The following is a 22,761-nucleotide window of genomic DNA, read 5'->3' on the forward strand; positions in this document are numbered from 1 at the left end:
TGGCCCGAATCCAAATAATATTCACATATTTTTGTTTGTTATGAGATTGTGAAAGGATTTAAAATCCTGATTTCAAAATGGCAGAATCATTTGACAAAAATCACCATTTTGACTGTATTTTCAAGTACAATGATACCCTAGAGTTAAGCGATGGAATGTCTTGTTCATCTGGGGCAGTATTGGGGATATTTCTCCTAAAAGTCGCTAGATTTGTGGTTTGTCGTTTTTAGAAAAAAGGCACTGCGAGCATCTGAAAAGTAGCTAAATCTAGTGACAAAACTGCCAACACTGTATCAGAAACTGGACCTGATACAATTTTCCAACCTAGACCTGCATAATAGTTTTCTCCAGATGTAGCCGATTGTACGTTCACTTCTCAATGTAACGTCTCCTACACATTGTAATATGCCAAAAGCTTCTTAAGTGGGGTTCATGGTGGCACATACGCATCTTTCGCGACCGCTCTTATCTCACACATAGTGGAAGGTGTTCAGCCAAAAAGCGAACAGCATATAGCTAAAAGCTGAATACTGGAGACAAATAAAGGGAAATGCAAGAAAACAGAAATAAATACGGGGAATAAATGAATTACAAATTATTAAATTAATAAATGAAATTATAGCACAGCATTAAGACAAAGTTGAATTAATACATTATCAAATTAAAGCAAAAAAAAAAATAAAAATAAAAAAATCGCAATTTATCTCACATTCTATATTTTTGATAATATAATTTAAATAGAATAGAACAAAGTTAGTATGGATATTCGTGATAACTTTATCGGAACATTTAAATAATCTTGTTTTGAATTCGATTAAGAGAAGTTTCAGTCCTTCTTATGCAACAGGTAGGAAGTGTATTCTGGAGGCTTTAATCATCCTCTTCGAGACAGCTTAAGCCAAACTAAAAACAGCTGAGGCCGTCATGCCTCAGGCTTGCATGTATTTGGTCAAATTTAAATGATATTTTTCACAGCAGGAAAACACTTAATATTGCCCAGATAAAATTTACATTGCATTGTTGAACTGTAAGGTCGTTCCTACCTGTGCTACAAACAAGAGTTAGACTGCATACCTTGCAGTATCAAAGAAATGTTTTTTGTTTTGTGGCACCAAGAGAAACAGAGAAAACTGGTAACATTTCAACAGAAGCAGATTTCATTTTTGAAAAAATTAAACTTTAATTTTTTTTAACTAAACCAACATCTGACATTTTTATTTCAGTCACAAACAACAACAAAATCTGAGCAAGCAGATAGAAGATCATGAGACATGTCTAGATTTGTGCTCAGATTTCTCCTAGCAGTTTTACAAACTTTCACCAGAGACATCTGGGATTCAAAGCTAATACGCGGACCGACTCTGTCCATCTAAGCCCGGTACACAATGTATGATTCTCAGCCATCCCAGCTGACAAATGACCAACATGGTATAATTGTGGGATATTTTTGGTTATGGCTAAAAATGGTAGTCTAACATCGGACAAAAAGAGGTTCAAAGACTGCTGTTGTGGAGGTCTTGCGACCAAAAATACTCAGGGACAAATTTCTGACAGCGTCAGAAATGTAAGATGATCGTCCTTGAGTGTGACTGCTGCGACCCACGTCTCCTCTGTGCGGCGTTGAATGATCACTGCCACACTGGCCTCACTGTGTAAAAACCAAAAGAATCCTGAACAGTGTCAATGGAAGCCAAATGAGATGAATGTCACTTCTGGAAATCAAACAAAGAAGCAAATATGGCTGAGATGTTGCAGCAGAAGTCTTGTCAGTATAATGTGACCTTCAGCTCAGACCATGGCCGCACCGAAAAAGACAGAATGGACAGAAATAGCAGAGGGATTATAACTTCCTGCAAATCCAAAGAGATATTCCTTTTTAGAAAATAAATAAATAAATATGTTTTTACCTACATTAAAGTCATAAGATAATAATAATGCGTTTCACCCAGCATTGAGCAGAAATAAGTAATGAGTTGCGAAAGCTTGAGAAACAGGTGATTCTCATATTGGTATTTCTCATGTGCCATTCACTTCTCCTCCATCTTCAACCATAAATGAGGTGTCTCATGCTCTCTGCTCACGACATAAAACGGTTATGATCCCAGCATAGTCTAATCAGCTTTACTAAAAGTACCAGAACAGCTACAAAATCCTGGAAAACAAAAACCCTAAGTGTCAGACTGATGCCTACGTACATTTGCAGATCTCTTTAAGATAAAATCAGCCAGCAAGCTGTGGTGTATAATTGTTTCTCGTTTGAGCTAATTGAACTTAGAAATGTTCAGCTTCCATTCATAATTACGAGATATTTACTGTATATTTACTGATTTAAATGCCTAGGTTTGCTTTTTTTTTTCCTTTAGCATATTTATGAGCCAGATTTTGACTCATTTCCAGATTTGTCCAATCATATAAAATCTGAACACACCCATATAAAGTGCGGTAGTCTCAAATTTGTACATAAAAAAAGGTTAATTATGTCATGCAGGACTGTTGACCTTTCTCTTGTTAAAGGAAATTGTATCTTTTGACCAAATGGAAATCTATAGTTTAACTAAATCCCATTTAAACAGTTTGGGATACCTCCTTTTGGGGAGTTAATTTAAAATGTATTTTTTTAAGGAACTTTTCATTTGCTGGTCCATTTTGATTCTACAGTAGTACTTACTAAATTGCTAATGTAGCTGTCTTTTGTTCTGGGCTCACAACAGTGTGAGCCTCAAAGTGCTGCATAGATAAAGACAGATTAAAGTCTACTTTCTAACATTTTGTTTAAGACTGATTTACCAATTCATCCTGTAATTTGTGTCATTGATTATGAGCTTAAAGCATGAAGAACACTGTGGAAAGTAAACATCATCTGATTCAAACCAAGACTGCATGTTTCCCCTCCCACTCAATGCTCTTCCTCTTAAGGGCTTTTAAGGCAAGACATCTCCATTGTTTTATTTATTTGCTGATGTGATTCACAACACAATGATATTAATTAACTGAGGATATTAATTTTTAATGAGAGACCTAAATGGTGCGCCCCAAGGGCCTATAACCTCTGGTTTTTAATTAATATGTGGTGGGTGAACATTAGGCTTTCAATTAGAGTGGGTGGAATGGCCAGGCAATCACTGAGAGCTTTTAATCCATATGCTCATCAAGGGTCCAAGTCATGGCTTTAATCAAGCACTCCAGCCCTGGAAAGAGCAAAAACACCTGTTCCCTCAGTCTTTAAGTGAGAACAGCTAGAGTGATTGTGGACTTCAAGAAAAGTGCTGCCTTTTTAATGAACTTGACTGAAGACAGTAATGTGGCACATAACATAGAAAAAACTCACAAAGGAGGCAGAAAAAGAAAGTAGACCTTTTCAAGAAGAGCTCGGAGCGGAGGTGGGATTAATGACATGCAAATTTGTCCCTTTTTTCAGATGGTGACAGCTGAAGCGTTGCTTTGACAGGGAACACTGTCAGTCCAACAAGCCCCAATAAACAGCCCTCTGTTTTACCACCCAAACAAACGGCTTCCCTTGCGCCAAGATGCGGTACATTCTGCTGCCTTGCTGCAGGTCACTTGATGCCTTCTGTGAAAATGAGAATCCCCTGCCATCAGGAGGCACTTCGTTTGCATGCATGTTGGACAAGTGTTTGTACACCTTGTAAAACAATACCCCCACTTCCATCTCATCCAAATAACACGCAAACACACACCTTGGCCGAATCATTAGATAAACCTGGTGTTTTGGGTTAGAAATGTGAGGGAATGAAGAAAATCTGTTTTTTAAGAATAAATACATAGAAGAAAAATTAAAGAGCCAGTTCAGATAAAAAGAGAATAAAATTTCTAAGTATTATTTTTGTGCTATTGCAATAACAGACTTTAGCAGATGACATGGGGTGCTCTGAGAAGAACAACTTTCAAACAGCATCAGAGCAAAATGTTCAACCCTGCCGAAAAGAGTATCAAAGTGTCTCACAAGTAGAATCGTTGTGTCTGGATTAGTGAAGGAAAGTAAGGAAACTGAGGCAGAGCTGTGACACAAAAATGAAAAAAAATGAAAAAAATCAAAGACTTATAGACAGAGACAAAGTCAATAGATACATAGACAGGTAGACTGAGGGATTGGGGGGATGTTGTGCAGCAGCTAATGCACACCAGCAATTATGGGCCATCATAATCACAGCATTCAGTGACAACATAATCATAGCACAATCAGGTGGCGAATCAGAAGCAATTTGCAGACTATCTCTGCAACTTGGAGGGGCTGCTGAAATTCCCCATTTGTGTGCAGCAGGATGAGAAAGCTTAATTATCCCGATGATGGGGTGGCAGAGAAGGGACCAGCGACCCCGGCACGTTTCATGCCACCTACGGAACAAACGCTGGCTGCCACTGAGGCCTCCACACACCTGGTAACAGGATCTGTGTACACGACTTTAATGCTTTGTGGTAACACAAAGCAACAAGAAGGTGTGAAAAATAAATCTTGATGGAGAAGACTCAAAAAAACAGATGTCTTAGTTGTAGCTTGTAATTTGCCCTGTGATTTCCACTTTTGTTGTATGTTATGTGTATTTATGTGGGTGTAACGGGACCTTTGCAAAGAATACTTTGTGCCCTGTGGGCTGTGGGGTCAGGGGAACACCTCAGGCTATTTGACATGCTTTTTAGCCCTTCCTAAGCTGTTTTTGTAAGGCTCAGTGCTATCCCACTGTGGAAAGATACCCGTTCGGGGTGTTGCCTTACTGTATTGCTGTGGGGGGGGTGATTGGTCTGCAAAAATGTTAAGATAGTTGTCAAAGTAAAATCATGTGAGTCCCAGGATGCAGGTTTTCCCAACGTTTTTCGAAGGTTTGCACAAAGTTTTGTTCACTTTACCTGTCACTGGTTTTAATGTTATGGCTGATCTAGGGATGCATATGTTTGTGTGTATGTGTCTACATGTCCGTGCGCACACTCAAACTGATGGGAGACATGAGAAAAAACCCTTTTCTTACTACAAAGGCTGATTGTCTAGTGAAGTTCTGGCATCCAGCTGTGATATGAAAACTGTGATAATCAGAGAATTGCTAATATATTCATGCATCGGGAACATGCAGAATTTGAAATCTACAAGGAGCCAAAAATAACTGGAGAGAAGACTCAAAAAAATTTCCTGTGTTCACAAAAAAAAGAAATACCTTTGGGTTATGTTATTAAACTTCGAAATGAACAACAAGGAGGCTGAATTAATCTCCACCATGAAGGGGAGCCAGATAATTCCAGTTGAGCAAATTGAATTGGAATGTAAATGTTAAAATTGATCCACATACTCTCCCTGGGTCCCAAATTCAGCCTCGTGCCTCTCACTATTTTGCTCAAATATGTGGATAACAACAAAATTAATTATACATATTAATGCTTGCTTGCCAATTTTTCACGCACATTTCTCGGAAAACGGCTTTCTTCAAAAAGCACCCGTCTGGAATTTGAACGGCTAATCCCCAGTTGCCTGGGGAGGAAAAACAAGTACTTTGAGGGAATAAGTTACATTCCGTTGGGGCGTTTACACGTGTGGCTGAGCACAGAACTTCAGAGCTGGCATTTCAATCAGGAGCCATCAGAGGCATCCATAGCAGATAAGAGGCGCTGCACAAGCTCCTTTGCTCTAGACTCTAATCGTGTGTTTATGCAGTCGAAACACTCTGCATACAGTACAACAAATCCGAGGCTGCACAGGTCTTATGCAAAAACTCAGTTTTCAATTGTTTTTTCTAGAAATAAACTTGAGTCACATTCTGTGAGTTCCCTCCAGTCAGTGAATCTAAGTAATAAGTTAAAAATTAAAAGTTTATTTATAATTAATCTGATGTGTTTTGTGTGGGAGGAATTTTATCAATAAAAGTATTTTGAGCAATCAAGTCTCAGGGAATTCTGATGACTGCACCGGGAAAACACCCAACACTTGAGATACGATTTCTATCCCATTTCCAAAGTGTGTGGTAAACCACAGTGATACTATGTTGTAGCTTACTGACTTGAGTTAAAGATAAAATGACCTTTTGCAAAACTTAGACCCTCTCCGATCATGAGTACTTTGGAGTATAATATCGCTTTAAGGAGGCTTTTCTTACATTGGTGCAGTAGTTTTTTCAGGAATCCCCAACTTTACCTCAATGCAACTCCTGGGTTGCACTGAGGTAAACACAAGCCGGTTGACCTGGAGATGGTGTCTTCTGCTGAATTGGGTTCATGTCTGCATCAGACATTTAGATTACAAAGCTGGGTTTTAGGGTGTAACTGTCCTCTCTGCTCCTTCCCTCAGCTGTGGCTTGATGATGAATCTGAAATGGCATGGTTCCTCTCGGGATAGTTAGACAACCTTGAGCCGTGGGCACTCGACACAAAAATAAATTTTCTCCAGAAAGGTGGGGAGCGTCTTTTAAAATGAGCGAGTGCTCATTAAATCTGACAGAGGGCGCACGGGAAAGGTAGAAAAATAAGAAGCACTTACTTATACCAAAATACTAAAGACTATGATGATGGAGATGAAAAAAAGGTAAGTCAAACAAGAGTCTAGCCCGAAGATAATACATGGGTTTGGACGTTGAGAACTCAAGACAAGAGAAAGAGTAATCTTGCACCAACTTCTATTATCTAGCTGGAAACCGAGATGCTCTATGAAGGGCTGTGGCAGGGTCATTTCAGGTAACAGGCTCCCTTCTCTTCCTCTGTGAGAACAGTTGAGATAAAACATTAATATCTGAATTAAGTGATTATTATTGGACTTTCATGTGTAAACCCCCACCCCCCCAAAAAAAAAACCCATCCCTTTGTTTTATCTAAATATATCTTCATCTTCATTCTGGAAACACAATTCATGCAACACAAGACTGAGACACGTTGATAAACCTTAAAACATGTATAGTGTATATGTATGTATATGATATATTTCTTACAAAATTATAACTACTTGGACATCATGCATATATGCACATAAATGAAAATAACTAACTGACACACTAACTAATTAGATCAGTAAACCTATAAAACTTGTAGGAGGAGGTCTAAGCCCCTTCAATGGGTTTTATGAGGTCTTTTCATCAACACTTGGCATGGCAGTTTTTATTGACTCCATTTGATACTTCTTATCTGTCTTTTGTTTCTGGTTTCCCTCAGTTTTGACTTTTCTGCGGGAGATGAAAGATGCAGTCTTCCTGGAATGTCTCATTTCAGAGTTCGTCTTTTGTGTCAGTTCTCCCTTTCCTGTCACTTTCAGGAACAGCTCTAAAGTTGCAAAGTAAACAGGGAAATTCTACAGTGCTTATTTTGCAAATGACATGGACCATGTTAGAAGTTTGGAGGGAAGCAGGGGGGATAGTCACTTGACTCCCAAGCATTTGATTCATGTTTGAGACTAACCTTGATACAGCTGTTTCTCACCTCTTTCTTTTCGTTCACTCTTTCTTTATCTTGACAGCTTTTGCTCTACTACTGTACAACTTTATTGAATTACAGTGGAAAACCTGTTGAGGTGTTGCACAATACATAACAAGTTAATTTCATTGAAGAAATTTCTGGCAACACTTTTCCACGTTGCCATGGCGAGGAGGTGAGGTGAGAGCATCTTGTCCTGTTCCTTAATAGAATAACAAACAGTTGTAACATCCATTTAATGGACTGACAACATTTAAATGAAGTGGGTTACCGCTTTTAATAGAATTTAGATTGAACTTGTTCCATAAATGTGGACAAGAATTGTTATTCTTTTTCTACGTTCAGCCTAGCTGAATCTGTCATAGAATTCATCTCCATCTAAGTGTTACTGTTTGTGCAATTTGTTTGAATCTTCACCCAGTGTGCCAAGTGTGTGTGCATGTACTTGCATTCACTCAAATTTATTATAAATACATGTGTATTTATTCAAACTGTAGCAGAGAAAATTCCTAAAAATGAACATTAGGACATTGAATACAGCAGTTATTATACTTAAATAAATGTCAATCCTTACTTTCATCACAGAGCATGGCTCTTTTCAAAGGCCATAAACATTTACTGACTGTAGACTGACTGATTGTATATTTTGCTTTTAATTTGTACAAAAAAACAAAACAGAATACAAGTGACATGGTGAGAAAACCTCAAAAACAGCTGCACTTCTTAAGTAAATCTTAGTACGTTAAATTACTGTGCCAGTTTCTTTACGGTTTCAAACCTAGGGATGTGCATGGCCCAGAACAGGACGGCTTTGCTTCAGGTTATTAAATCTCAATTTATGCAAGTTATGCAATCCTTTGTTGTGATAATTGAACTGAATCAGAAATGTGGCTCTACAATGACATCCTAAAATGTTGTCATCAGGGATTTCCCCAGGTCTCAGTGAGGTGCAAAATGTTAAAATGTTTTTTCTGATCACATGGGTCACTGGGTGCAGACAGCTGGGGCAGCACCTGCACTCACGTTTGAGGCAAACATATTGGATCCTTAAAGAAAAGGGAGCATAACATTGTAATTTCATTTAGAGTGCAAGTTCTCAAAAAATCTTTTCCACAGTCCCCCATTGGCAGCAACTACAGTTTGTCCATGTAAGTCAACATCCAAAGCAAAAACACACTTGAAATAGTTACATCTCCAGTGCTGTCAAGTCTTTTTTTTCTTTTGCTCTTCAAAACTCCTTTGTTACATCAGATAGATCCTGGATGGCTCCCAAAATCCTGAAGGCTTATTGGAGTGCTGCATCCGCACAACCCCACAAAGGACACTCAAAGATAACGGAGAAAGTTTGATCTCTTCCCTAAAATAAGGTATTACCACAGCTGGCTGGCTGTGTCTAGCACTGAGGATTTGTGTCTACAGCATGACAAATTTCTATCACCTGATGTAAAAATTAATTTGTGGAATCATTGGAACGGACTTTTAAGTGTCCCCCTTGCTTATAAAAATTAGGCTAATTATTCAGTGATGGGAAAGTATCACCTTTGTGAAAATACCTCGTCCGTTGATGCCTTAATACTAATGACACGTGTGACCTTCATGAGTCAAACCCTTGAGCAAGACAAATACAGAAGAGATGTTTTGGCTCATAACTTTGAGCTCAGCGACATTTGGTCCTGTTGCAACATTGTTCCACGTTTTCTAATTTGGAAAACGTCTGCTTTGTGTCCTTGATGTCTTTTTCTAAAATCTGCTGCAGTCTGCCTTTGGTTAAATTTGAGAAATGCATCAAAAAATGTTCCTCACTTGTCTACTTGAATTATCATTGGCAGATTATTGTGATATGTGGTGATGTTGCATAAGAAGAGCTTTAAAAGCTACTCCAACAGTCCCATGTGGCAACATTTAGATTTCTATCACATGTTTGCATCTTTATAAGGACGAGTTTTATGTCATGTTTAGCCGTCACCTGAAACCCTCTATTTTTTAGGGTTTGTGAATTTTCTGACTTTGAATTTGTTTTCCTTGTCTTGGTTTTAGTGTGTTGATTCTGTTTTCTTGTTCAATCAATCAATCAATCTTTATTTATATAGCGCATTTCCTACCAAAGGCAACTCAATGTGCTTTGTTTGTGTTCTTGGTATTTCGAGTTATGGCTTTGAATAAGGATTTATTCTATTTTAGTTTGTATTAGTCTATTCTTTTTGTTCATAGTCACTCTTATGGTTTGCTTTACTTGTATTGTGGTCTCAGTTTATCTTCTAGTTTACTCTGTTCCACATCCTCACCAGTAGTTGTCCTCGGTTCCCCTGTTTGGTCTTCAGGTCCACACTCACCTGATTTCAATCTGTGCCAGCTGCAGTCACTTACTCATCAGTTCCCCACAGTATTTATGCTCCTTGGTTTTTCTTAATCATCGTCAGATCCTCATCATTGCTATCTTCTTTGTTATTCTCTGTAGTTCTTTTCATTGTTTGTCTGGTTTTAGACATGTTTTTTCTGCAATTTAGTTTTTGTTTTCACAGTTCAGTTTATGGTTTTCTTTTTATGAAACAAATGTCTGTCCACCTCAGTAAAATGTCGTGGCTACTTCCAGTCATTTGAGAGATTTCTTGATGTTACACCTTTGCTAGCAAACCTAGCGAAGAGTTTCCCTAGAAATGCTCTTTTTTTAATTTATTTTTTTTGCACATTTGACCGGGGAAAAAAGATTTAATTGGCACCACAGGAGAACTAATGATTAAACCATCAGCTTGATGGGCTAATCATTTGTATTGTCAAGCTGTGCACCACAGCAGGGGCAGCATTTGTTTTTTTTCCAAACTCCCACCCATAGCAACTAAACGATAAATAGATGAACATTCTTAATGTTTTTTTTTTCTTTTTTTAATACTTCGCATTACTCAACCCCTAAAAGCATCCTTGTTGACGACTTAAATCAACAGTAAATCTAAACATGTTTAATGATTGATTAGGACATTCAAATGTTCTCCACCATGTGGACAAACAACACTGAGAGGTAGTAAACGGTAAAATGGTAGACTCAATTTATATAGAACTTTTCCAGTTTAATTTACCACACCCATTTACCACCATTCACCCATTTACACAGACAATGATACTTCTTGGTCTATACATTATTGCAGGCTACATAAGAGGCGTAAGAGCAATACACTGCTATCTTCACATAGCAAACAGTCTTTGTTTTATTTTGCTGTACAGTATTGGTTTTTTAAAACATCTTGAATTGAAACTTTAAGGCTGTAAACTTTGAAGGAACCATAAAGTCGATTTGTCAAGTAACAAAGAAAACCAAGGCAATCAGCTAATTCAATATAGGTGAGGAGCAACAAAGACAGGATATCTCTAAATAGAACAGTAAGGAACAAACAAAAACCCCAAACAATAAAATAGTGTAGGTAATGTCAGCGTTTGACTTCACAATACACAATATAGGTGTAACAACGCTGTCTGATATCAAGCAAAAATAATGTGGCTTCAAATATACAATTAGACTGTGAGAACTTGGTTCCTTGAGATGACGCCACTATAATCACTTTCTGTAGTAGGTTTCTTATGCTTTCAGCTAATCTTGAATACTGCCAAATGGAATAGCGCTTTAGCGCTTGCTGGAGACTGTACAGATATATGCACTAGATTTTTTTAGTTCATAGCAAATGCTGAAAGAATTCCTAATAAACCAACAGATTCACTGTATAGGCAAGGTATGAACATGGTCTGCTCAACATGCGTTTCAAGATGAGTGAAAACAAGCAGTTATCCTGGGTTGGTATGCCTCCTCTTTTAGGATGCACTGAAAAAAAAAAGAAGTAAAAACCAAAAGAAAATAAGAGAAAACGGCACACCGTTTCCAAGTTTCGGGATCAGTTTGTCTGAGAAGCCACACATTCAGAACACATTGTATTTATGCAAAGGCTGTGTGTGTTGATACCGCGGTATCTCTACTATCAGCTTGGGAACTTGATTGATGACTGTTTTCAGCTAAAAAAAAAAAAAAGCAATATGTTTGAGAGAAGGAGAAGCCAGTGCTCCAATTTAACCACAGTTATGCCCACATATGCGAGTTAAATCTATTGCAGATACATTGTCTGAAAAGGACTCAGAATGCTGCTGGAATACTGGTTTCCAGCGGCAAAATCTGTGGTAGTTTAGTTCTCCAGTGCATTAAGATTATGCCGACCACATTTGTGATAATCAGAAAAATGTAGCTTTCCTTAATGTGATCCCATACACACCAACATAAACCATTACAACAACTCAGCATCCTAATAAATCTACAAGCCCTCAGTCAGTGGCCACCATCCTTTGAATGACACTTCCGTGTTCAGGCAGAAATCACATCTACCGCAACTAAATTGACGTGGACCAGTTTTCCATATCAGAGGTGCTCTCCAGCAGTCAAGTATGTGTGTATCTGTTTGTGTGTTTATCTATGTGTCTTGGCGTGTATGTGTGAGAGATCTCATTTCTGTATCGTTTCGGTGGTCTGATGCGTGCGTGGGACTCAAGCCCACAGCGGCGAGTCAATCTGAGACATCTATTATGCACTTCATCAATCTTTTTGGACTCTTGACATTTCACTAGCTGAACAAATTGTCAGTTATCAAAACTCAATTTCAGAAATGACATGTCGAAATTCACTCCTCTACCCTCCCCCGAGCCCCTCCTCCACTCTAACTTGCTCTTCCTCTCCCCACTATGTATCAGCATATATCTCCCTTCATTTACCTTCACACCTTCAGAGTATTTTCCCGGTCAAATTTGCGCACTTACACACATACGTGAGTATACATAAACAGGAGGACAAATGAAGTTCATTCCCCCCCTGCCCCCCCAACTTCATCCCACCTTTTCCTGTTGCTTGAATAGTTTAGACATTGCAGTTATGTATGCAAAGAGTTAACAGCCGTTGGAGTTAATCGCTCCCGGGCTACCAGCGTTCCTGTGAGCAGATAAGGCTGTTTATAAATTGATTTGGTTATGCTTCATTGATAATAAAAGAAGCCAGGCTTTGTTTACCTAACAAAACAAACTAACACAGCATGGCTTATTTGGATCCCCGCTAAAGGTGTTTGTGTGGTTTATGTGTGTCTGACTATACCTGTGTAGGCTAAATAAAAGTGTGTGTAAGTGAGAAAGTGAATGAGAAAGAAACAAAGGACGGAAAAGAAAGGAAGAAAGGCTGCTGGACTGACAGGGTCAACCTTGAGGAAGGATGTAGGGGGAAAATCATTAGCGTAAAGTAAAGGTGAAAGCAAGCAACACTGAAGGGGGCCTAATCCTTGTTCACTTCCGTTAATGAAAGTCATCAGTCACATTCCTATGCATACTAATGACATTTGCAGGTGCAATGAAACATGCCCAAAATATCACACACATGTGCACCTCTGCATGGCCCCAGTGTCGAACCGCATCAGGACTTTTCTATCTAATTCAAACAAACTTGTCAAGCGATTCCCTCTGCACATGACCGACTGTGGCACTGTTGTTTGTTTTTCCACAGATTAACATTGAAAAATGCTCAATCGCAACGACAAATCTGTAACCTGTGTCACCTGCTTAGTTTGTTAACGCATCTAGTGTGGGATAAGCTGAAACTTTTTTTCCACTTTGTGAACAAAACAAATATAGTATTACAGGCACATGACAAGCCTGAGGGATGGTTGGAATTAAGTTACAGACTTAATGTGTCTCTTTAATTTAAAATGGGGAAAGAAAAAAAAAGAAAAGAAAATCCAAAACTTCAGACAGAAATGTGGCAAATTTGTAGATTAATAGTTCAAAAGGCGCATGATTTTGTTTGGTTGGTGCCAATTACATGTTTTATAATCTCTTCTCCTCTCTTCTGGCTGAGCCACCAAGTAAAAACATTTTTTTCAAAGCCCTGAAGGCTACACTCCAACAACACAGACAGACAGCCAACATTTTTATTAAAAAAAGACTTGTTTCCTCATCTGTGAGCCAATGCAGAAAACTTTATCACTGGTTTCAAAGTGGTCATAATTTGTTTTTGTATACTTAGAAACAAGTAAATTAATTTTCCTTTTTTGTTTTTTTATTGCATCACTAAAACTGAGATTTGTTACTGATTGCTACTTTGTCAACTCACTCACAGGACTTTAGTTGATTGGGCAGTATTCAGCTGTAGAGATGTTCACAGAGAATATGAACCTGACATTTCTTGCGCAATGTGTAATGTGGCTATTGACAGAGCGGCCACCTCTTTTATACCTAGCAGGAGACTCACAAATGTGTCCATTAAAATTGCTTCCCTACGGTGGCCGACACGTGCAAACGCGCTGCAAACGGCGAAACAATTCCAACAGTAAAATGCTGCAAGAGAAAAATGCGGCAATAACAAAAACGACCGGAGCACACGCGCTGCAAACCCCAAAACACATGCAAGACAGAAACGCTGCAAACTTCAAAACACATGCAAGATAAAAAATGCTGCAAACTTCAAAACACATGCAAGACAGAAACGCTGCAAACTTTAAAACACATGCAAGATAAAAATGCTGCAAACTTCAAAACACATGCAAGACAGAAACGCTGCAAACTTTAAAACACATGCAAGACAAAAACGCTGCAAACTTCAAAACACATGCAAGATAAAAATTCTGCAAACTTTAAAACACATGCAAGACAAAAACGCTGCAAACTTCAAAACACAACGGAAGTTCGCCAGGCCACTGGGGGGTCTCGACCTGTGGGATAGGGGATAAATGGGAGCGCTACCATATGAACCAGAGTGATGTGAACGAAAGAGAAGAAAGTCAGAAGGTAAGTTGTCCTCATGTCTTTTTTAAACACTTGGCCGTAATCTTTTACCTTATTATAGAAGAGCAGCGGAGTTATGTCGCTAATGTTTGCGTGCTTTCATTTAATTTAATGTTAGCTTTCGCTCGGGGACATCGTCTCCTCATATTGGATACATGGTAAGAGAGATGACAAACCGAGTGCACGGAAAGTACAGAGAGTAAAGGAGATGGCAAGGGAAGAGAAAAGAGAACAAATTTGAAGAAGAGTAACAGAGGCAATTCCAGGAAGCAGAGACGGGACATTAGGGCAAAATGTGGAGGTGATGAGGAGATGTGGAGAGCATTGAACTAATAATAATAATCTCCACTTTCCCCTCACAGATGTACTGTCCATTTTGTGGAGAAACCGTGAGAGATTTTGCAGACTTTTGTTTTCAGTGTGGCAAAAATGTTAAATTTCTTAGTACAATTTGTAATAAGGCAAACAAACCCCCTGAGGAAAGGCCCACCACCAGTGCAGTTCCTGATGCTCAGTCAGGCACTAGTGCAGGTAAACTGAAAATCGTGTTCTTGTAGTCAGTATCTCAGCAATACTCAGTACATTAAATGTTAGAAATACATTAAATATGAGAATAGTGGGGGTAATAATAAAGTAATTAATTAAGAGTAATTAATGTGCAATTCCTGTATTTTTGACCTTTCAGGAAGCTCAGGTGTTGAGTCCTTTTTGAAATTTAGGGCAATAAAAGAGAGGGAAAGAAAGACATTCTTTTCAAAGAACAGAGCAGGGAAGGAACAGAAACAGAAAATAGTGAAGGTATGCCATTGCCCACACACAATGACCAATGCAGACTCATGAACTGTAAATGACAGATTCTATCAATTAAATTTATTTTATTAATTTCATTATCTTATCTTTCATCAGATTAATGTTGGCGTTATGAAGATGCACGGGTGCTCTCTTAAGCCTGTGAGAGGGAAGTCTCTTCCCATTGATATTCAGCCTCATTGGTCAGCTGAACAACTGCTGGCTGCTGCTGTAAAAAAGCAGAAAGATTTCAACCAGGATATGGAAGATTGTGCTTATGTTTTGTTGTATCCTGATGCTAAAAAAGTTATAAACATCCCGGGATCTGACACCCCTTTCACAGTGCAGAAGTACAAAGAGGAGATTGGAAAGTCCTACCAAAGAATTACTTTTTACATTTGCACTGTTAGGGACTTTGCAAACAGCTGTAAGTGCTTCTGACACATCTTCACTCTTGTTTTAAGCTCAACTTTGTTATATGTTAGATTTAAATATCACATTTTTACACCTACATATGATTCTCAGACCAAGATACATTCCAGTCATGATTCTTTTAACTTCCAGGTTTAACTTGTGTGTCATCAGTATAAATATCAGAAAGCCCTTTAGGCCCACTTTAGGCTTGTATTTCCAATACAGTCTTTTTCTTACTACAATGTGGGTTTATTGTGCCACAATACAAAGTTTGAAAGCAAAAGGGGATACCATATGATTCTACCATTTCACCAAATTTATGTAGTGAATTTTAATTAAGTATTTATGGTTGATAGATATTGAAGATTCAAGGATTCAAAATAACCTTTACTCACAGGTAAAACTGGGGAGATTAATGCAATTCAACTTCATACCCGTAACAATCAAGATAATTATTGCATTTAGGTTACAGTGGACATTCTTCAAGTGACGATGACAGTGTTGTCCATGTTCGGTTGCCATCTGGAGACAGTCCACTTTCTGACACCTTGGTCAGTTATCATCTGTATGGCATTACACGTTAAGTGAAGTGAATTGATATTTTCGTTTGATGAAATCTGTCATTTCTATGTTGTATGCAGTTGTGGGATGGTCCAGATAATGCTAGCAGTCCAAGAATGGAGAACATTCTGAATGAGTAAAATACAAAACGACAAACAAAACATTGTCCACTTCATATTTTGTTGCTCAGACAGTGCAACGCACAGTGCAGCTACTTAATTATTTAGTTTTTTTTTATTTCCAGACCTTTCAGACACACACAACCAGGCTCTGATCAAGTAAGACTTGAATTCATCTACTTAAATGTTGAATGTGTGAACATATTTTCATGAATTCTCCAAGCTAATCACTCAAAATGTAATGTGTACTATTATAGTTACTAAGCCAGTGGCACTGTCATTACATTAACTGCAGTAATTTCTTCGGTTAAATTAGGATGGAGGACAAACCAAAGTCCAGGAACTTCTCAAATCCACCCAGGACCACAACAAAAACTACTATAGGTAAGCTGTGTTGATGGTTACAACCTTTACAGATTTGCTTTTTACATTTTTACATTTCTAAATGGAAGTCACTACTTACAAACCAAGGAAAAAAAATCCCACAAGTATTTTGGGATATTCATACCTTTTTTTTTAAATATATTTTGGCATATATATATATATATATATATACATACATACATATGCCAAACATACTGGTATTATCTGTTCTAAACCCAATATTCTTTTTAAAGATCATTCATTAGATATAAATTTGAAAATATTTACTCAACTGTCCTCTCAATACAGCAACTACACAAATGTGTATGCACCTATCATAGTTGACAGTGACTCAGAGCCAGAGGAACATATGGAGCACTGTGCAGAGGAAAGGTAGTAATTACTAATTAGTATTTTTCTAAATCTTATTTGTGCCTTTATTCTTTGAAATAATAATACACCACATTTTCTTTTACAGCACAGACCATAAGACTGCTGCAGACATTATTTCAGAGCTCTATGCAAAGACTACACAAACGTCTCACAGCAGGTTCAATATCAATAGAGGCAATGTTTGGGACGGAGCGGTCCGAGGCTTCAAACGTGCTTCATTTGACCCATCCAATGAAATATTAGTGAGGTTCACTGACGATGAGGGACAAGCTGAGGATGGACTTGACAATGGTGGTCCCAAGCGTGAGTTCCTGACCCTTCTTATGAACTGCCTAAGAACACGCAGAATCTTTGATGGACCAGAGGACAGGAAATTTATCACACTTGACAGTAAAGGTAATGACCTTATTTCGAGTTTCAGCATCTTCTTCATGAGAATGCGGCAACTGATGTAAATGTAGTTCTAATTTGACAAAAAAAATCTACAGCTGCGAAAGATGATGAATACTTCCTTGCTGGGAAGATGATTGCTACTTCCATCGTTCATGGTGGTCCAGGTCCTCGCTTCTTGGCAGAGACGTTTTACCAGTTCCTCACAGGAACAACCACTGACATTGAAGCCAAGATTGAAGATATCACTGATGACACCATGAGAGCTTCCCTGCTTGAGGTAGGTTGGTATTATTAACAACAACTACTTCAGTCAAGTAAAGTATTATTTTTTTTTTAAATGTCTAATATTTAATTATGCCCATATCAACTTTTTTCGAACATGTTTTGTTACTATAAAAAATGTCTTCACAAAAGACAATTCTAAATGGCAGAATACAAAAAATCTGATATTCAGTAGGTATGTCGTTTTTTTTTTTTTTAAATAAATTGCCTCACATGGGAGTGTGTCAGCATATTGCTTTCCGTTTACGCTCATTGTTCTCTGCCCTAGATATCCAATGCAGCTACATTAGATGAACTACATTCAGCAGTTGAAAGACATTCCAACATCTTGCTGATTGCTGGTTGCTTTCATTACCCTGTTATTGTGGATGACAAAAAGAAGATGATAAAAGATTTTATGCGGTGGTACAAAATTTACCGCAACTATTTCTCAATACAAAGGTATGTCTCCCTAATTTGAACAAAGTTAAAGATGTTCATTAATTTTTTTTTTCAAGTCATATATTAGTCAAAGAGATGAATACAGGGTCAGAATGTAACAGTAGTCATCAGCCAAATGAGCAAGAGGCTGGTAGAATTACTTCACTCAAGTCAACAAAAAATTTTAAATTTGTGTAGCTGTCAAAACTTTCAGTGACCATTTGGCGCGCGAGTCAGTTTCAGACTCTGGGTGAATATGCAAGATCACTTGGTGTAAAAGATTAGAAGATTAAATGTACTGCCAAATCATGTTCATGTATGGTGGATGGAACTGCTCCTTTAAAATGCTTCCATTGCCAGCATCATTGAGGTGATGATTGCTCTAATTGTTTTCTAGATTCAAGGATGGGCTTTCGACACTGGGTGTCATGTACGCTTTGGAGCAGCATGCATCTGTATTCAGGCCCTTCATGTGCGCAAGTGCAGAGAAGCTGACATCTGCAACACTACAGGAAATCTTTGAGGTTCAGCTCAGTGAAAAGGGCAGCACAAGACGGCATGAAGAAACCAGAGTACTAGGATTCTGGAGAGACTATCTCCTTGGCACAGAAGGTTTATTTTTATTAGAACATTTATTATTTTTACCATTTTCTGTTTATATCAGTCGTATTGTAATGTTTAACTTAACTCAATACTTCTCCTTTTTTCAGAACAACAAACAGGGCTCTCTCTCCCGGACATCCTGATGTTTGCCACAGGATTAAACACACTGCCTCCCTCTGGAATTCAGCCACAACCCAAACTGATTTTTCAGTCAACATCTCGGTTTCCGGTCAGCAGCACCTGTGCGAACACAATCAAAATACCAATGTCCAAGACATATGATGAGTTTCAAACAGACATGGACTTTGGGATACAAAACTCCCCTGGTTTTGGACTCCATTGAAATTGGAATTTCAAGTATGGTATCAGAAAAGAAAAATTAGGCTGTTGACCTATAATGTTTACAGTTGCAGAGTCCATTTTGAAAGTTGTTCCATGAAAGCTGTGGTACTTTGTTTTGGTTGTTTGATACAAAGACTGAATGTTGCACTCACATTACATATCAGCCATGTTCTTCAGTCTTATGTAGTTTTCCACACAGGACTCCCATGTTAATGGCTGCATCAGACCACTCCGTCTCTGTAAGTCCTCAAAGTGTGCCTGGAGATGGTCATCGCCACATGGACTGCAGGTTGTCTCTGTTCTAAACTGGCCAAATTCCTCCTGTGAGAATGTGAACCCACAGTCATTTCCACCGAACCTGGGGGTTACATATGCACTGTACGTCAGTTCATATATATATTTAGTTTTTTTCAGTCAACTGGCAACTTGTATTGTTTTATGTTATAGCCAGTTTTATTACTGAATTGTACTTGAAATGTGAAAATAAACAACTGTCACACTGCTTAGTAGAGATTATTAGAGTAATGGGTAGCATGAGATGAATACATGACTGAATATTCATTGCTGGGGAAAAATATTGTGAAAGCTACTCAACAGGCAAAATAATTTAACTACAGGCAGTAACTACACGTTAATTTGACAAATATATATATTTTTTAAAGACATATCACATAAAAACAAACCTGTGAGGCAGGTAGTACATGACATCTGGTTTACCAGACGGACAACGAGACTGCTTAACAGGTCTGATAGTATGTGTGTTCCATCTTTCCCTGCATTCGTCAAGGTGCCTTTGTAGCACACCCATGAACACAAACCGCACTAGACATGTGTGCTCATGACTCCCACTGAAGAGATGTCTCTCTTTCAGATCATTCATCAGGTCCATCCAGAACTGAGACCTGCAACAGACTAGAATTAGAGCTGTCATTCATTTTAGGTTTACATTTACATGTAATGCGATTGAAAATTTACATTTCAGTAACTGCAATAACATTAACTAGGAGCACAAAAATAAAAATAATTGTTGATGACCAAACCTCTGTTTTCGGAAGTATGACCACCAACTTTCTATTCGTTGGTTTGCTGTTGAGGAGCCATACATATGACTGGCTGCCCCAGCAAAATCATCAGTGTGTGATGATCTTAAAGCACAATGGATTGCCACCATTGTGCCATTCTCAGTGCCACAGTCCGTGCGAAGCCGCATTGGTATGATCCCACATTCTGAGACACATCGTAGATAGTTTTGAGCAATCACTCCTGGATTGTTGTTGCTTGCTTGACACACCAACCACAGTACTTTGCGAGAGTAGCCATCTATACAGCCACTAATTGCCAAGCCATAGGGCTTTAATTTGTCATAACCATCAATGTGCCAGACATGGTTTGGTCCATGGGAGCTGTAAACTCTTCTTACAAATCTCCGTCTTGCACGCAATTCTACTCCAGACGGATCAAGCTCGTTCAACAAAGTCATAACATGATCCCTTCTCACTGTCAGATAGTACTTCTGGCGCAGTGTGAGCCACATCAAACGGTAGCCATAATGCCGACCTGGTCCCTTTAGCTCTTCTTTGATGGCAGCACGTACCGTAACAAGAGGAGTGTAATTTTTCTGCCTGAACAGTGAAAAACTTTTTAATTTACTATTCAGAGAGCGAAGGCTCAATTTAACATTGTGAATTGTTGCCAGGAAATCCAAAATTTCTTTGTTGCTGTAGCCATCATGGAAGTACTTTTTAATCAGATCCTCCTCTGTGGGGCTGTCCAATGTTGAACCTGACAAACAACGGGAGAAAAGGAGAATACATTTTCAAAAAGGACAGGCTGAGTCAAATCAGATATGGGTTGTTACAGCTCAGTTACATAGAGTTTGTCTATATAGTGTAGATCCCTAATCTTGGGTTGTTACATTACATTATCACACTAAAAAATACTGGTTTATCATGGAAAAAGCCATGTTTGGGCATCTTGAAAAGTGTGGCATGTTAAACCAAGAGTACATCAAGTATACTCACCATTGTCTTCAGCTTGTGCCAAGAACTGTACATTTTTGCCACATGAGTGACAGAACACGTGAACTGTCCCCAGATCTTGGCTGCAGAAAGGGCAAAACATGGCAGCCTGGAAAAATAGACAATGATATGCTATGATGAATCCAATCAGTCAATTTAATTTCAAAATTGCATATTGATCATTACTAAATAAAGAGAGAGGGCACTTTGTCACCTTTCTGTGCTTTTTATTTAATCTTACTCTTACTCTTCAAATTTGTTCTCTTTTCTCTTCCCTTGCCATCTCCTTTACTCTCTGTACTTTCCGTGCACTCGGTTTGTCATCTCTCTTACCATGTATCCAATATGAGGAGACGATGTCCCCGAGCGAAAGCTAACATTAAATTAAATGAAAGCACGCTAACATTAGCGACATAACTCCGCTGCTCTTCTATAATAAGGTAAAAGATTACGGCCAAGTGTTTAAAAAAGACATGAGGACAACTTACCTTCTGACTTTCTTCTCTTTCGTTCACATCACTCTGGTTCATATGGTAGCGCTCCCATATATCCCCTATCCCACAGGTCGAGACCCCCCAGTGGCCTGGCGAACTTCCGTTGTGTTTTGAAGTCTGCAGCGTTTTGGTCTTGCATGTGTTTTGAAGTTTGCAGCATTTTTATCTTGCATGTGTTTTGGAGTTTGCAGCGTCTTGCATGTGTTTTGAAGTTTGCAGCATTTTTATCTTGCATGTGTTTTGGAGTTTGCAGCGTTTTTGTCTTGCATGTGTTTTGAAGTTTGCAGCATTTTTATCTTGCATGTGTTTTAAAGTTTGCAGCGTTTCTGTCTTGCATGTGTTTCGGGGTTTGCAGCGCGTGTGCTCCGGTCGTTTTTGTTATTGCCGCATTTTTCTCTTGCAGCATTTTACTGTTGGATTTGTTTCGCCGTTTGCAGCGCGTTTGCACGTGTCGGCCACCGTACTACCCCAATTTAAAATAAGTATATTTAAGGTGACATCACCACCAGTAGTGAAATACGAATAGGATTAGCAGCTGCTAATGCTTTGTGTATTCTAAAGACTTACTGTTTGGTTGATGGAAATTTCTGACAGCACAAGCAGTTTATTTTACATTTATGTTTTTAAGTATATATGTTAATTGTTGAATGTAACAAACTAAGATGAATTTCAAGAATCAAGAATAAAGAATAAAAAAAACTTCAAAATACCACTTTATCTGCACAAGTTAGACTTCTATTAACTTAGATTGCCACACCGACACTTCACAGTTGTCGGTGTGACAGCACACGGTTCTGAGTAATTTCAGATTTGGTGATGGGGGAAAAAAAAAATATTGTTTTAATCCACAAATAAGTTAAATCATCAAATCCTTTGAGGTCTCTACTGAATTAAAGCCATTCTGCATCTGTACTGAAACACTAAGCTGGCTTTGGGAGTGCATTGATTTGTATCATGACACATGTACTTTTATTCACTTTCATTTGATCATGGACAATATGCTCATCTAATCATTTGAGAGGCCAGTCAAAGTAATAAGAATTAAGATGGAACATTTTCCGTTGAAACGTGGACAATATTAGAGAAAATGTGTAAGAGAGTTTCAACACATTCGTTGCAGGGATGAGTCGAGATGACAGAAGCGGCTGCATTTGAGGTGAACTCTGGTGCTTTTCAATCTTCCTTCAAGCTGCGACAGTATGAAATTTAATTTAGCTTTGCATCTGTCCCTGTAACCTTGACAAGTTTTTGGGTTCATTTGATTAGTCCCCTACACTCAATATTTGTCTACCGATTCAGTGGCATCACTTTACCTACAGTGCTCTCTGTGCAACCAAGCTTACAGTACTTACTGTATGTGTAGGCGGA

At 38.4% G+C, this 22,761-nt stretch overlaps 1 protein-coding gene across 1 annotated transcript; it reads left to right on the top strand.

The window, feature by feature from the left end:
* Window positions 1–15,694: 15,694 nt before the first annotated feature.
* On the top strand, window positions 15,695–19,256 carry LOC142369075 (G2/M phase-specific E3 ubiquitin-protein ligase-like). Its single transcript, XM_075451314.1, has 9 exons — window positions 15,695–16,102; window positions 16,211–16,244; window positions 16,402–16,469; window positions 16,758–16,841; window positions 16,927–17,237; window positions 17,330–17,511; window positions 17,785–17,957; window positions 18,334–18,548; window positions 18,647–19,256. Exons 1-9 carry the CDS (start codon window positions 16,041–16,043, stop codon window positions 18,880–18,882), a joined length of 1,365 nt encoding a protein of 454 aa, XP_075307429.1. The 5' UTR covers window positions 15,695–16,040; the 3' UTR covers window positions 18,883–19,256.
* The last annotated feature ends 3,505 nt before the right edge of the window (window positions 19,257–22,761 follow it).

The sequence above is a fragment of the Odontesthes bonariensis genome, chromosome 19 (genome assembly GCF_027942865.1).
Source record: "Odontesthes bonariensis isolate fOdoBon6 chromosome 19, fOdoBon6.hap1, whole genome shotgun sequence".
NCBI lineage: Eukaryota > Metazoa > Chordata > Actinopteri > Atheriniformes > Atherinopsidae > Odontesthes > Odontesthes bonariensis.

Coding starts and splice junctions, on each gene's coding strand:
- LOC142369075 (XM_075451314.1), top strand. CDS start 16,041: ATGCAGTTGTGGGATGGTCCAGATAATGCTAGCAGTCCAAGAATGGAG. Junction 16,470..16,757: donor CACAACAAAAACTACTATAG/GTAAGCTGTGTT, acceptor CTCTCAATACAG/CAACTACACAAATGTGTATG. Junction 17,238..17,329: donor TATCACACTTGACAGTAAAG/GTAATGACCTTA, acceptor AAAAATCTACAG/CTGCGAAAGATGATGAATAC.